The 15,811-nt window shown below is 37.8% G+C and overlaps 1 protein-coding gene across 16 annotated transcripts in view; it reads right to left on the reverse strand.

The window, feature by feature from the left end:
* NRCAM (neuronal cell adhesion molecule) overlaps positions 1-15,811 on the reverse strand; it is a 971,555-nt gene that overhangs the window by 131,546 nt on the left and 824,198 nt on the right. For 12 of the 16 annotated variants that reach the window (XM_085653084.1, XM_085653089.1, XM_085653092.1 and 9 more), the window contains 4 exons: positions 13,278-13,307; positions 10,666-10,767; positions 8,153-8,350; positions 7,012-7,082 (listed from right to left, as the gene is read on the reverse strand). In XM_085653084.1, coding sequence (XP_085509210.1) covers positions 7,012-7,082; positions 8,153-8,350; positions 10,666-10,767; positions 13,278-13,307 — 401 coding nt within the window. The remainder of the gene's footprint in view (positions 1-7,011; positions 7,083-8,152; positions 8,351-10,665; positions 10,768-13,277; positions 13,308-15,811) is intronic. The other 4 variants (XM_085653099.1, XM_085653097.1, XM_085653090.1 and 1 more) reach the window with 1 other exon arrangement.

A 15,811-nucleotide genomic window follows, 5' to 3' on the forward strand; every position in this document is an offset into this window, starting at 1 on the left:
ATTATTGAGTCATTATTACTTTCAGCTGCATTATGTCTGGCGTTCCAACATTGTAGCACTGATTAGACCTATATGGATTGGGCATAGGTAGCACAATGGTGTGAGAAGCCCATTTGCATCTGGACAAATTCCATTTTAAGGTTTTGAGCACATGTTAGGGCTATCTATTTTTTTTTTTTTTACAAAGGCAATAGTTTTTTCTGTCATCTAAAGGCTAACTATGAGGTAGCAGTTCTGGTGTCTCTTCATCTTTTATTGACATAATAAAGTGCAATTTTTATACTTTATTTCATGCTTTGAACTGAATTATTAAACATTTCATCCTTTATGTTAGTCTCTCTTTGTTACGTGTAAGTGTGAAGGGGCATGGTGGCAGGTATAGATGGCCACATATCCTTAGCAACCCTTTGTGTGATCTGGATAAAGCAGGAAACTTGAGTGGATTGAATATCTGTAAAAACCACTTCCCCCCCCTCACAAACCACTTCATATTTATTGAATATGTAGTACAATTTATTAAAAGTTATGTGTTTAATACTTTGAAATTCTTTTAATTCTTTTAAATAAAAGTTGAATTATATTTTTTCATTTAAGTTCATTATCAAATATATATATATATATTTTTTTTAAATGATCAAAATAATAAAATAGATATGGATAATATTTTAGTTCCCTGCCTCCATTATTTTCTAGGTGAGTGAGATGCAGTTATTGCTAGTGGTATTGTGTGGTGCTTGACCTACTCTAAGGCTAGGCTGGAGTAAATTTACACCTGTTTTGACACCTTTAGGGCTGTAGTAACTTTAGAAGTGCAGTTTGTGAATTGCAATGATGTTACTAAATTTTTTGTGTGTGTTTGTATTGCCCCTAAAAACCTACCAGTTAGTAGTAAGGATTTCCAATTTTCCAGCCTCTACCCATTGTCCCTTGCATAAATACTACTGAAAAGTACATTAATGTGTTCGGAGATCTTCACCACCATGGTGTTGCTTTCTGCACCTAAAAGATAAGAGATGCAGAGGCAGAGGGCTCCGGCCAGAGGTTTGTAAATAAAAGTTTTAGTACATGGGTAGTACTATTCTGGGTACTACATTAAATATTACAAAATTCAGTTTTTGAATAGGCCCCTTTGTTTAGAGATTCCCTTTATAGAGAAATGTGGTCGACACTCTTTCAAATGAACATTTCTTCATCTGGAATAAGAATCTTTTTCAAATAGTATTATAAAAATAAAGTTAAATGATCATTTCCCTAGAATAATATTACTATGTGAGGTGCAATGTGTAATATGGCAATCATTGAGTTTATAAATTTGGTCCTCTATTACACAGGACCTGAATGTTGTATTTTTAGATAACATGTAGTCAGCTAAATAGTGGATAACTCAAATTGGTGTGAAGTCACTGTCCCCACAGAAGCATAGTGCATCAATAACAGTCAAGTACTACAATCTAAAGAAAAGACACACACATTGCTCTAACGTGGGTAATATCTGTGTATACACTGAAAGCAAAGAAAATCCTGTAGGCATAGTTTATACTGTGTCCCATGTGTACAAAGGGCACCCATTTTTTGTTCCCTTGGGGCTCCTTGTAATTACAGAAGGGTTAGTAAATACTTGCATGACCCCTTCTCCAGTATAGATCGTTTTAGGGCTACATGTGTGCTGGTATGATCCCGTGAAGGCCCTCTTTTGTTTCCATGGGAGGTTGCCCCATGCAAATGAGGTAATCTTTTGCCTTTGTACCCACACCGTATTGTAGATGAGGGCAAAGAGGTCATCAGAAGGTTAACTGACTGTGCACCAGCTGGAGGTTGAAAACATTCTGTGCACCCCACAAGGGCGTCCTTTATAAGGGGGTCTCAGTGACCCCACAGACTCCCTCTGAGGTTCTGTAATTCTCGAGTCTGACTCCATTTTGTTCTGTGCCACCATTTTGTGTTGCCCTCACGTAGGCCTGTGAAGGTAGCCTGGCGAATAAAGTGGCCTGGCCTCCTTAGTTCATGTATACATTAACTAGGTTTCTTTTTGACTCTGAAATGAACTGTAAGAAACTGCCCTCTGCACCTGAAACTGACCCCACAAAGCCAATTTCCCTGATCGATCTTTGTCTGAGATTGCCAATCAATGTTCAGGACATCGTTAACTTTTAGTTTCCTTGCACATGCCTTATCTTGTTCAGCATCTGTTACCGTTTCTTTTTTTATGTTTCTTCATTACATGGGTTATGCTTTCAATTATAGGTTTGTCCGACTTGTGGAGATTGAATTTGGGACATTCCTAATAATTAACTTTTGGGTTGGGATACTGTAAATTGAGTTTTTGTTATGTGACACTTTGTTTGAAAATGTACCTTATTGGCTAGAATTTTGTGCAGTGGGTGTACATTTATAATGTGAATATTTGGTATAAAAGGAGACGTCTCGCCTTAGTAAAATGAGCAGTCTCCTGAGAATTTACACCGTGATGTATTTCTAGGATCACTGTTACTAGCTGCAGCTAATAAACTTGGTCTCTGATGCCATCCAGAAGTATTCCGTGTCTCTGTATACCAAGACAGGTGAACTCGAAGATCTTAGGCGTGCCCCTGATGCCGCTGGGTTAAACCCCGGTTCTTCAACTCCTGCAAGAAGGTACAGTCACTACACCTGCCATCACGAGGATCCATATTTCCACTTTAAAAGTGAGACTGGGTAACTACTGACAGTGAAAGGCAGACCAAGGGCTTGAAACAACCAGTAAGTCTTTCACTAAAATGCCAAACAGCACATATGCTGTCATAGGGTGCACTATCCAGGTCTTAGCCTAGTGCCATGTATCTGTAATTCAAGCCCTGAAGTCATCATTAAGCAAGGAAATATTTTAGAAGATGCAGTGGATTGGAGTGGCAAAATTTTGAGGGGCTGAATACAAAGATGTACTTATCCTTCGAATATATTTGAGTAGCAATAATGTGTGTACAATTGTGTATGTGTGCTTTGCAGCAAAATAGTTTATCTGTACAAACATAGGTAAATGACAAGGTAGTCCACTGCTATGAAGTTGCACAGCATACAATAGCAACATTTATTCCAGACTCTGTTAGTTTCTCTTGAAATTGTTTTTAAAGTTACTGTATATGACAAGCTAACAATAACATTTTTGACTGTGCAGTAAAATGAAATCATAAGTGAACTGTGAACATGTAACGTTTAAAGGAACCTATAAAACGTTGTGATCAATGAATCCTTATGGTGCAGGGTACTCAAAATATAGCCCTTCTTTCCTCCTGGACATCAATCACCACATCATGACACTTCATGTAGAAGACAAATTTATTTTGAAAGGGCATCAAATTATTCCCACTAGAAACTATATTCTCAGTAGCTGTTCTTCTCTGGGATCTCCCACTAATACTCAGTAACTATCTCCATTTGTATTTATGGATAATTTTCCCAAGAGGATAGTCAAGGCGTATGTAAAGTCATTTATAATACATTTCACTCTAAATGCATCTATATCACGAATAGAATGTCAAAAGTATTGCTGGATGTACACAATAGTGCAACTCCTGCATAGTTTAATGATTGTGGGGAACATACCATTAAATATTCCTGTCACAACACAAACCCCTGCCTGCACATTTGTTCTAAGTTACTCTATGAAATCTGACAGTTGGGTCTTACCCCTGATAATTTTGCCAAAATGTATGGGGAGAAAAAGAATGGTAAATACCTGTAAATGCAGATTTTGGTGTGGCAGGCACAGAAATCTCCATTGTATGCCCTATTTTCATACAGAAACTCGTACCTGGCATTTTTATTGCATAAAATAAATAATGATTGTGATACCGTGGTATCTTTCTTTATTGGGTGGGATAGATAAAGCACCCATAACAAAGGAATCATTAACATGGCCTTAATATCTTACCCCTTCCACCATGTGGATAGCTCCTGCATTTGGGCTTGGACTTGCTTGGCACCCAGGAAAACCTACCAAACCTACCAAACCTAGACATTTCTGAAAACTAGACACCCAAAGAATGTCAGGGATGTGTGACTTGTCTGACTACCACTACATTTTAATACTCAGAATGCCCTGTAAACGTCAAACTTTGACTAGAATCACAGACTTTCCTCACATTCCAGTGAAGGAAAGTCCCGGAACCTACAGGGATACACAAAATTCCAAAGCAAAACCAAAGGGGATGATGGACGGAGTGTTGAACATTGCAAGCACTCAACCCCAGTCAACTGATCTGGTGTTTAATCCATCATCATTCTTTAGCTCACTCCACCACCTCAGTTCAGACATGGTCATATGCAAATCAGTCTGACCCTGTGCCTCATGGGAACAGTCCAGCCCGAACTGCCAAGCCATGTCTTCCCTGGACCAGAAACAACCATCCTGGGGCCAGTTTCTGGCTAATCAGCCATCATCAGCCAGGCTAGCTTGAATCCAGTGGTAAAGTGAGCAAGGGACCCACGTCTGGGCATACCCTGCCAATTTAGGGTGAACAAAGCAAAACCAAAGGGGATGATGGACGGAGTGTTGAACATTGCAAGCACTCACCCCCAGTCAACTGATCTGGGTTTAATCCATCATCATTCTTTAGCTCACTCCACCACCCCAGTTCAGACATGGCCATTTGCAAATCAGTCTGACCCTGTGCTTTATGGGAACAGTTCAGCCCGAACTGCCAAGCCATGTCTTCCCTGGACCAGCAACAAGCATCATGGGACCGGTTTCTGGCTAATTCCAGCCACCAAAAATTCCCACATCTTCTAAGAACAACAGTACCCCATTTGAGTAGTTGGACATATTGTCCACAACAAGAATTGCCCCAAAATGCAAAACAAGGAAACATCAAGATGTTAGCTTATAAATTGACCCATTCTGTTGATGTAGGTAGCTGAGGAATCTGAGCCCAAACTCGACCGACACCCAGGGAAACCTAAACACCTAGGTAGTGTATGGTGGTGTGACATGAATGTTTATCACTACATTTTCTTATCACTAAGGCCCTGCAACTTTGGCCACAGCCACATATTTTCCTCAATGTTCTGTGAATGAAGGTTCCAGAATCTGTAGGGATCTACAAAATTCCTACCACCCAGCATCCCAACAGCATCCCAGTTATGAGGCTGGCCCTATCACTTGCAACAGGTAAGGCTTCAAAATCAACAAGGAAGCATCAAGAATTTACCGTTCAAATTGATTCACTCTGGTGATGTGGGTATTTGGGCGTGAACTTGGCTGTTGCTCAGGGAGCCTATCAAACCTAGGCATTTCTGAATCCTAGATATCTAGGTGAGTCCAGGGTGGTGAGATTTACATGGATTCCACTATGCATTCTAACACAGAATGACCTGCACACTTCAAACATTGGCTAAAATCACAGATTCTGGAACGTACATGGATTCACAAAATTCCTACGATGCAGGGTTCTCCCAATAAAAATGCTGCTCCACTTGATTGGCTAATCCTATCGCCTGTGACAGGAAGCAGTCAAAACATTGAATTTGGGAAGTCAATATGGTGTTGATGATGTCTTCTCGTGGTATAGTTATGGTCCGACCCAATGATGAGCATTAGGTCCACATAAAGAGGGGAGGTAAAGTTTCAATCGCGAAAAGTGTATAAATGCAGGTAGTAAGAATGTACCCATTGGCTGAAAGTACCTGAAGTCATTCTTTAATCATTCTGGGTAACAAAATGTGCTGGGATCCATGCAAGTCACATTACCCTAGATTCCTCTGGGTTTCTAGGTTTCAGAAAAGGGTCAGAAATACACAGGATTGGTACGGTTATCTGGTTGCGGGCTGACCCAGACGCCTAACAGTGTAACCATTCACTGTGGCAAGTAAAAGGAAATGTATCACATTTGGGTTGGTGATCAGGCACAATATCGAATTTTAAATATCGATATGGCAAAATATTGAGTTTTAAATATAGAGGGGACATAATATCGACTTACAAAAATATAGTGGTGCAGAATATCGAAATGCAGGTAAGGCCTGATGGCAGGACAGACCAGCTCCCACCCCATTCTTTTATTTACAAAACACTCATCCAGTGGGCTTTCGGACCCCCTAAGTGGGTGATAAATCTTTCATCTCTTCGCTAGAGGGGCAGAAAGACTGTCAGGACATAAAAGGAGGGGAAACTGACAGACTCCATCATATTTAAAAAGAAATCCCTGGCATCCAATGGACTTTCTGCCCTGTGGGCAGATTGGGGTACTGACCGATGGGACCTTTAAAAGTGGGGATCAGGCTAAATGCCAGGATGGCTACTCCTACCTCATTCCTCTTTATAAATTTTATCCACAGTGTTGTATAGTAGGCTTTTTGCCCCCCTTCCCCCGGGGATTGGGGGCAGAAAGACTGTTAAGGCCATTGGTGGGTGGCGATACAGCCCAAAGCCTGAGCAAACCACCCCCATTTAATTTGTTTACAAATAAATACAGTCTCTCATGGCTAGTGGCCATTGATCCCAATGTGAGGACAGATGGAGGGTAATGTCCTAAATTGGCTCTTAAGTGGTGCAGAAAGTCTGTTTATTTAGGGGTGGGAGTCAGGCATAATACAAGAAGAGGCGGTCCGGAATCCATTCTTTTGTTTTTTTTAAACTAATCCCTGGTGTCTAGTGAGTTTTCAGATACCCTTACTAAATCCCCCAATATGACCACTTGAGGGCAGAAAGTCTGTTGGGCCATCTGTTGTGAGAGCATTCCTCAATACCAAGGTGGTCCATGGCCATCAATTTATAAAAAATATATATATATACACTCCTCAATAGGTAGAGCAGATTGGCGGCAAGGCCAATCATTTAACCTTCTGATATGTGCAGTTTTACTGTATTATATGTAAGGATCTGCCAAACGCTTGTCACATTAACCTTATGTCTCTGCAAGTATAGGGAAGTTCAACAGCAACAATACTAGAGATGAAATGGGGAAAATAAACATTCCTAATTGTAACGGCTACTATTTATAGAAGTCTTGCAAAGAATGAAACATTTTCCCTTACCTCCCATGTAATGACCAAATTATCAGGTTCTGATCCAACCCCTTTCACACCGGATGGATTTTTATCTGGTTCTAAAATGGAAACATTATCAACATTAATGTAAATACATTTAGACTAGCAAATACTAAGTGGCATATAAGCTTCACGTATTTTCACAGTGGTGGACTCTCAGAGAAAGACAACTAGCCTTACTTACAATAAAAACTGTATTTGATCTAATGGGCACTTTTAATGCCCATGAGACGTAAGTCAGTGATAAGATCACAATTTAACGACATATGAAAACATATTTGATACCCCGAAACATCACATCCGTCATTATTACACTTGTCACTCATTTTCCAATGTCCTTTCGTGAAGTGTTGGTTTCTTATATCACATTTTTTTAGACTTGCATTAATCTGGAGTATTTATATCAATACCATTGTGAATTGCTATGCCTACTGAAATATGATGGTATTGGGGAAGTTAATGTCGAAAATAAACAGGCAATACATAAGCAGTAGCAAGACTGGTCAGCTTTCTTCTGCTCTTCTAGGTCTTTGAATCAATGATGCCTAGCCTCATCATGATCTACTTTCCATGCATGGAGCAGCAGGAAGTATAGAAGAAATATGAGGGTGGGATCAATCAACACAAACCAATGATTGAATGTCAATAAGTGTTAAGTGCACCAATAACACTACTGAACATGTGCCGCAGGAGACTGGTATGCCATGCAGTATTCTTAAGATATTCCTGGTGCACCTCCAAAGATATCACGTTCATGGCAATGCTTATTGCATATTATGACCTGGTTGGTCCTAAATAATCCCCACAATATCCTGTACTAAATGATATAGTATGCATGATAGGTGTTATTATCTAACTGAATACCATCTATTTATCATCCTTAGAAGGATAAAGTCTGAGCACCGATTGCTTACCAGCTCCTGTGCACTACTGTGATTGCTATTTAGTTAAAACTATGAAGCCTAATGAATCATGTAACTAAATTCACTTCAGTTAAACAGTAGATTCCCGATTTATACCATAAAACTTGTATAGCTAATCAAACCTGGTAGAAGGTCGGCCTATAGAACATGGATAAAGAAATATATAGAATAATGGTATCTGCTAGAACACAGACATTTTTACATACCTGCTGCTTTTGTTACATATCTTTCTGATATTTCACTGGGTTGACTTCTTCCAATCTCATTAACAGCGATGACGCGGAAACTATAGCTGACGAATGGGGACAGTTTTAATACCGCTGTTGTCTGGGTTCCTGTGACTTCAGTCTGGTAATGCCATATACCGGGTTCATGTAAACCATCTTCATACTCAATGATGAAACCTACCAAGGATATTATGTTTGGTACAATTTAATGGTTGGAAACTCTGAGAGTTCCACAGACAGTTTACATTGCAATGAGAGAAATAGAAATCATATAATCAGCTATAATTATTTGTAGGCATCAAAAAGCTTCATTGAAATTAAGTTAGTAGTTAATGGACAGGTTCCCACTGCAAAAATGTAGTTCATCAATTTATCTGCAGGAAACAGAACTAGACAGCTATGTGCCTTTCTGGGTCTCATTCACTCTCGTGTTTTGAGAAAGATGGAAGTTCAAGACAGAGAATTAGCTTCCCAGTCACCTGTTTTCGCAGACCGTACACGCGGGCTCCTATTTGCCTTCTCAGGCCTCCTTCACTCATTTTTTCATGGGTGAAGAAGGCTCAAGACATCCAACAATGGCCTCATATCATGGTCACTTTTGAGTACAGAGCCCAGAGACTGGTGTCAGCTGTTCTTGAATGCCATCATCTTTTTTAAACTGAGGATGAAGAAGGCCCAGAACAGTGAACAAATGTACCAGTAATATGTTAGCAAAATCTGGATGGAAGAAGCTATCAGTTGTCCAAAGTCTCAATCTCCTTGGAAAAGAGGGCGATGGAGGTGCAATACAGGTGGCAAATGTCCTTTAGCGGTATTCAAGTTTGCAGACATAGCACGGGCAGTTGTCTGCTGCCACTGCAGTTAATTTATTTATTCATGTATTTTTATTAATTTGTTTTTTTTGCAATACCCCTCCCACCATTAAGCAAAGCAGGGAGTACACAATCATCCCCAGCTTTAACCAGGTGGGTGGCATTCAAGGACACCCCACACTAGGACACGGTAGTGGAGATGAGCAAACAATCCTACCATTGCTTTGGTAAGAGGGAGGTATACAGATCCACTACTTCCATCAAGGAAAACAGTTGTAGCAAACAAAGCCCCCTATGCCCTTTGGCAAGGCAGGGGAAAGGCAATATACACCCTGCCCTATGTCAAGATGTAGGGAGCGATGAAATCCACTCACCCATTTGTAAGCGGGGCAGGCAATAACATACCCTTTTCCAGGGGTCATGAGACTGGCACTAAATAGTGTCACCAGATTCAGGCAAGGCACATCGCTAACAATACAGCCTCAACATTGGACAAGACAGGGGATCTGGCAAAGCATACCTTTCAATTCATAGACAATTCGGGAGGGCGGCTTTTAACAAAACCCTGGGCCTTGGGCAGGGCAGCGAGCATAAACTACACTACACTCTTGGGTAAAGCTAGGGAGCTAACACAGATCACACTTACACTCAACCATGGGCAAGTGTGAAAGGGGGAATTACAACATGGGTGCCTAACTATACACTATAACTTAAAGTGTCATAGTTCACCAGCGGACATAATAAAGGAAATGCTTTATTAAACCCTTTCATCAGGCTAGGAGACCTCACCGCAAAAAGACATTTTAAAAAAGTGGAGAAATTAAGGTTGGCATGGGCATCAAAATTGGCCAGAAAACAAAAACCTAAAAAAATTTGAAATTCTAAAGTTCAGTTGTTAATGTAACAATAATACAACCAAACACGTTTTACAACTTCAGATATTATTTCATACATAAAATACCACATTACATAACTCTAGAATACCTCGAATCAAATCAGTAATATTACACATAGATAGAATCCCACTTTTAAAAATAAACAAAATGTGAAATTCCATCATACAATAACTAAAGTGCACTCACACAGTAGCATGTAAGGAACATTGTTTAAAGTAGCAATACAACACCTTAACATGAGCAAATCAAATGCTTAAGTCTTTAAAAAAAGAAAATGAAATGTTTAAGCCCTCAATGTCAGACACTTTCATAGTAATACAAACTTTTACAAACACCAACACATACATACATGCAGACTCTTTTTCACATCTCATTTGCACAGTTCACCTATAATGGAAGGGTTGGTACTTAAGGTTGCAGTAGGTTTGATTTTTTCTTCTTTTTAGGTTTTGTGTTGTAGCAGTATTGGTTTTAACTGTAACAGCTATTTTCTTTAATTTTTCCAGTGAATTAGAGCTTGAACTTCACATTACTCTTTGAACTTGGTAGAAATGCGGCAGAGATTAGCACATTATTCATAGAGCTAATTGATTCATGGATTGTCCTGAAACAACCACAGACAATTTCAAATAGTTTTCATTGGAGGCAATGAGCACATTTCATTTACAGCCTGACATAGGACATCATACTAACAGGGAATTATATTTTATGACCGCTCCCTTGGGTTGTTGGTGAACATATAAGACACCACTTGATTTATTTTATTTAGCAGATAAATACACACTTGTAATTGGGCTGTTGTTGTCGGCTCCAGGTATCCATGAAAGCTGCACACTTCTTTCCTCATGTCCTGTCAACTCTAAGTCAAAAGGCTGGTTTGGACGATCTGTAAGTGACACACATATGTAGTGAACAAATGATTAAATATTCGAGTAGATTGCTCCATAAAATAGGGCACCTTTGCATATGTTTCTGCAAAACAAAATCTGAAGCATAGTAAGAAAAAAATTGACTATATGTTTTATGAATATTGTACATTTTGAATGCGCATGCAAATAAAAAAAATGAATGCATAGTATGATAATGCTGGAAATTCACTGCATCCATGCATATGTCAATGAACATGAAGCTTCCATAATTCATGAAAAAGCAAATTATAAAGTGTTGTTTACCTCTACAAAAGTGTATTATTAAGGAACTTGAGTGACCAACCAACTCAAACTTGGCTTCCCATAAGAAATCAAAAACATAGTGGAAGCATGCTGAAACTGTTTCAGAATTCAATGGGTATAAGGCAATTGGAGTCTGATTTATTTGTTCCACATTACTGAAGAGCGTGATGGTATTGTAAATTCTGTTCCAAATATTTTCTAAAACTATAGATGCATACATGTGTTTTGTAACTAGGGAACCTTACATACTTGTTTGAAGTGTTTTGAGATGTTGTCCTTAATGAATTAGGAATTATGTGGTGTAAGAACAAAGAGCTAAAACACATTCACCAAGATTGACCATAAGATCAGTATTTTTGAAAAAAGTAATTACAGGAAAATGTCAGTACACAAGAAGATGTGCTTAGATCAATTAAGCAAACAACCCAATGTGATTTGTGTTTGCCTTTCTGACCAACTCTAATATCGTCATTATATAATTTGGTGTGAATGCATGTTTCACTCTTGTTTATTAGGAGACTGTAAATTTTCAGAACACAATGGTGGCCATTTTATTACTCCTTAAACATTACAGTAGTTTATTAAAAACAACTGCTTTATAATAAGTGAAATAAATCCTTTGCATTATTGTGACATGTTGCGGAAAATGAACAAAAGCTGCATGTGAATTTTCAACATGCTTTAAAACTGTACTTTTTGGACGACATTACTTAGTATTAGGTGATGTTGCAGAAAAAGAATACTGAACACTCTTCCCTGAAAGTCTACAAATTAGTTCTTGGGTGAAAACTACTGCGAATGACTAAATAATAAGCTATAGGATATAAAAATTCATATTATTAGAGAAAAACTATGTGTACACTATTCCACTTACTAGCAGTTTATTATGCAAAGCTTGCAAATGTTATGTAATCCCGTGTTCCAAGATGCTGATTCTGATAGTGGATTTCAAAATACAAATCCCCAGGTCATAATAAGATTTTAGGTATGATAAATCATTCCTATTCTGTCCCTGGTTATTATGCATTTATTTTACAGACCACTTCATTATAGATTGTCATGCATGGAAAAACGTGATGTGCCTCATACCAGTGCAATCTAGGTTTTTATATGGAAAAGTGCTAAAGAAAGTTTTTGATAAACTTCAATTAAAATGATTGGTAAAAAAACATAGCAGTGTCCCTTTGCACATTATTAGATAAAGAGAATCTTGTGATTTATTGCCTCATACTTTTGCTATTGAAAAGTAGATTATAAAATTGGGTTTCCATTCAGGGAGAACTCATTTGTAAGATTGAATTAATTTATAAGGTGAAGGCTGTGAACATTTTATATCATAATTCATATCACCTGATTATATAGGGTTTTGCAATGCATGTCATCAAGGAATAAGTGTAAGAATTACTAGCAGTGTAAAATGAAATCATGCATATGCATTCAGTGATTTTATAAAGCTATATTCTTCAAGAGAAAATTCCTTTTTAAAAAGGGAGACTGCCCTGAAGAAGGTGGTTGATGAAACATAATTCACAAATCATTGTGTTGATGCTTTAATTTTGAACTTTTACTGTTACAAGACTGAGTTATACTGTAGGTTTTGTAATACTGCAACGTATGTAATAACAGATATTGTCTTTGTAATAATGTTAAGGTGTTGGGTGAATGAGGTACAAAAGTTGTGGGGCAAAATGAAATAGAGAGATTTTAGAATAGTACTGTGTGTAACACACTTCAAACTTGGCTGTTATGGATGAATACATGTTGCATTCATGTTAATTCCAAACTGGCTGTACGATATAAAGTTACACAATGAAACCTCCTTCAATGTGGAATAATTATTTTCAAACTAAAGTATTGCTTCTGGTTTTTGTCTTAGTATGTAACCCTCCCCATTACTGTAATTCGAGGTTTACATTGCAATATTGTGAGATATATCCATTGTCCTGTGTGTTCCTTAGATAATAAGCATAGTGGTCAGATTGGAAGATTCTTCAAAGATGAAATTCCTGGATGACAGTGGAATAAACTGAAACAGTTTACATAAAAAAAATTGGAGCAAAATGGCAAAATTTCTACAGCATAGGCAAAAATAAATATAACAAGCAAAAGACACATTGTAAAGTTGCTCGGAAAAAAAATAAAAAGAATAGATGCTGCAAAATTTAATTGTTGAAAGTTACAAATGGACAGAGCAAACACACAAGTAGGCTTGGCAATTGTTTACCGTAAACCATAGGTGGAGTTGGGGTAGGAGCTGGAAAGGATATGAACACGAAGCATTTAGTAAATGTTAGTAGACAATTTAAATAGTGAATTATGATTAGACATGTTAAGTGATTATACTTGTTGCAGGCAACAGATAAAGCTAAAGTAGCTCCACCATTGCACAGTATAGCTACTCATTCTCATCTTGTTCTCCCAAATAAATAAATATGGAAATTAGTCCTAAGTGGAATAGGTGATGAGATGATTTCCCTCTCCCTAACCCCACCAATGTTTGAATTTACTTCTTCATACCAAAAATTATCTAGGACTAGTATGATGATGTCATAAGCCTTTGGTCAGGGCATGGATGTTAGCAAAGATAACTTAAAAATGTATCTCCTTCCAAACATTAGTCAGAACCATATGTCATCACAGAATCTTTCGCATTGATTGGCAGCAGCAAACATTGAATATATTGTACTTGTTGTCAAATAGATGTTGATTCTTATTTGCTTTACTTTGTTTTTACCTTCCAGTAATGTTTTTCTACCCCTAATTGTTTAGGCATATCTCGGTAACTCAATGCTTGCCCAAGATCTTTACATTGAGACTTCTCACTATATGGTTTGCATTAAGAAGTAGTCTAAAATGTTGCTCAATATCATCTTTTGTTCCCATGGGTATAACTTTATCCTGATTATGAGGGAAAGTCCGAGCTATGCAGTGCCAAAGTTATGTATGGAAGTGGTAGATGAGTAATTCACTTTTGTGTTAATACATGAAATTTCAGCAAAATTATGCACAATATATAAAATGTATCGGTGTCAATTTATGACCTCTTTGCATAAAAAGTGCAATAAAAGTCAGCATGAACAACAGTTGCCAGTGTTCTGTTCTTCCCATACAGTCGCTGTAAACTTTTAAAGTAAATGGCAAATTTTGATAGCAAATGGCGCATACTTGCGTGAAGGGGCGTTAAGGTTTATTCAGGAATTTAGGTGCAACTTGAAATTTCCAAAATTACCCGAAATATGCTAAGGTAATAAAAATTTTGCCCAGGTCTAAAGTTATGCTGCTTTGTGGCATATTCACAATAAAGTGAGGGACATTTTTATAGTTGTTGAGGAGTGCATCAAATTAGGCATTTTGATGAAACAGTATGAATAGTTTAAAAAATACTAAAGTCACAGTTTTGCTCACTTACTTGTTGAAATGATTAGAGAGAAAATGCCCTCAGAGTTTCTATGTATACATATGTGTTTCAAATATAGGCGGAAGTACTCATTTTCATATTATTTTTGATGGATTGATGGAGGAGCCTTCTGGAAAGCCGGGCTTTACGTGTTTTTTAAAAAAAAATGCAAAATATGCTTATATGTTTTGCATGCAAGAAACAGTTGTCAGTTTCTCTATAATATGGCCATCATTACGAGTTGAATGGGATCCAGGTGAGTTAATTGGATACCATTACCGTGTGAAAAATCGGACCATGAGTTCATTGATTATGACTTTCTTATGGGTATCAAGTTTACTATGTGAATGTTAACCACATGCACATTTTTGGTAAAACTGCCATGGGGTAAAACAAGTAATCAAACTCAGCAAACTTTCCACATAAAACTATGCTGTAATTTCACTTCACCTAACTAGTAATCAAGGCCTATGTCTTCAGTTAATTCACATTGCCAAAATAGCTTTAAAAATTATTTTGTGAAAGTTATTTTATTTTTTAATATTTTACTTTGTTTTCCTTGGTAACCTCGCTCCATGCTTTACCTTGGTAATGTGAATTGTAGCGGCACTTGTGTCTGTCCTATATTGGACTCAGGAGTCGAGATTTGATTTCCTTCTTTTATGTTGTATGTGAGAAATTAATAAAGAGAGTTAAACTATAAAAATGATTTTGTTTTTAAACTTGTTGCAAAGTGTAGGTGAGAAAAATGTTGCATCTGTGTTCCTGGTGGCCAAGGATGTAAACATTTGCTTCCATCTCAGTACTATATTTATACATATACATTCCTAAAGAAGCACACACATAGTGTCAAGCCTCTTCTGTCACTATTCTGTTCTAATGTCATTTACACTCTGCTTCCATGCATGACAGCATTTAGCATACAGCATGGAGCATGGATTAAGCCCACTTCAGCATGTAACTCTATTGTTCGTTGAGGGACGCTATTTTGCATAATCGCATGTGCATATCCACCTCAAACTGAGTGTGCTTCAGTGCCAGGGCTGGTGAGCCAGTACTTTAGTTTTCCATTTTCTCCTTTTAGAGCGTCCTTATCAAGTATTTTGTTCTCCATTTTGTATTTTGTTTTTAAAGCATACTACCAAGCCAAGCAGTGCGCTGCATCCCATGCACCCACTGCTTCTAAACCAGGCAGACATCTTGGAGCGGTATAGCCCGCAGTGTATCAATGTTTCTTGTTTTGTTTTTTGTAATAGACTTTATTGGGTTTTACAGATTAAGTAATAGCAAAGAATTGTATACCTATATTGCATAAAGCGCAGAATTACATAATGCTTGATGATAACAGTATGCAGGTATAA

This window comes from Triturus cristatus, chromosome 4_1, assembly GCF_964204655.1.
Source record: "Triturus cristatus chromosome 4_1, aTriCri1.1, whole genome shotgun sequence".
NCBI lineage: Eukaryota > Metazoa > Chordata > Amphibia > Caudata > Salamandridae > Triturus > Triturus cristatus.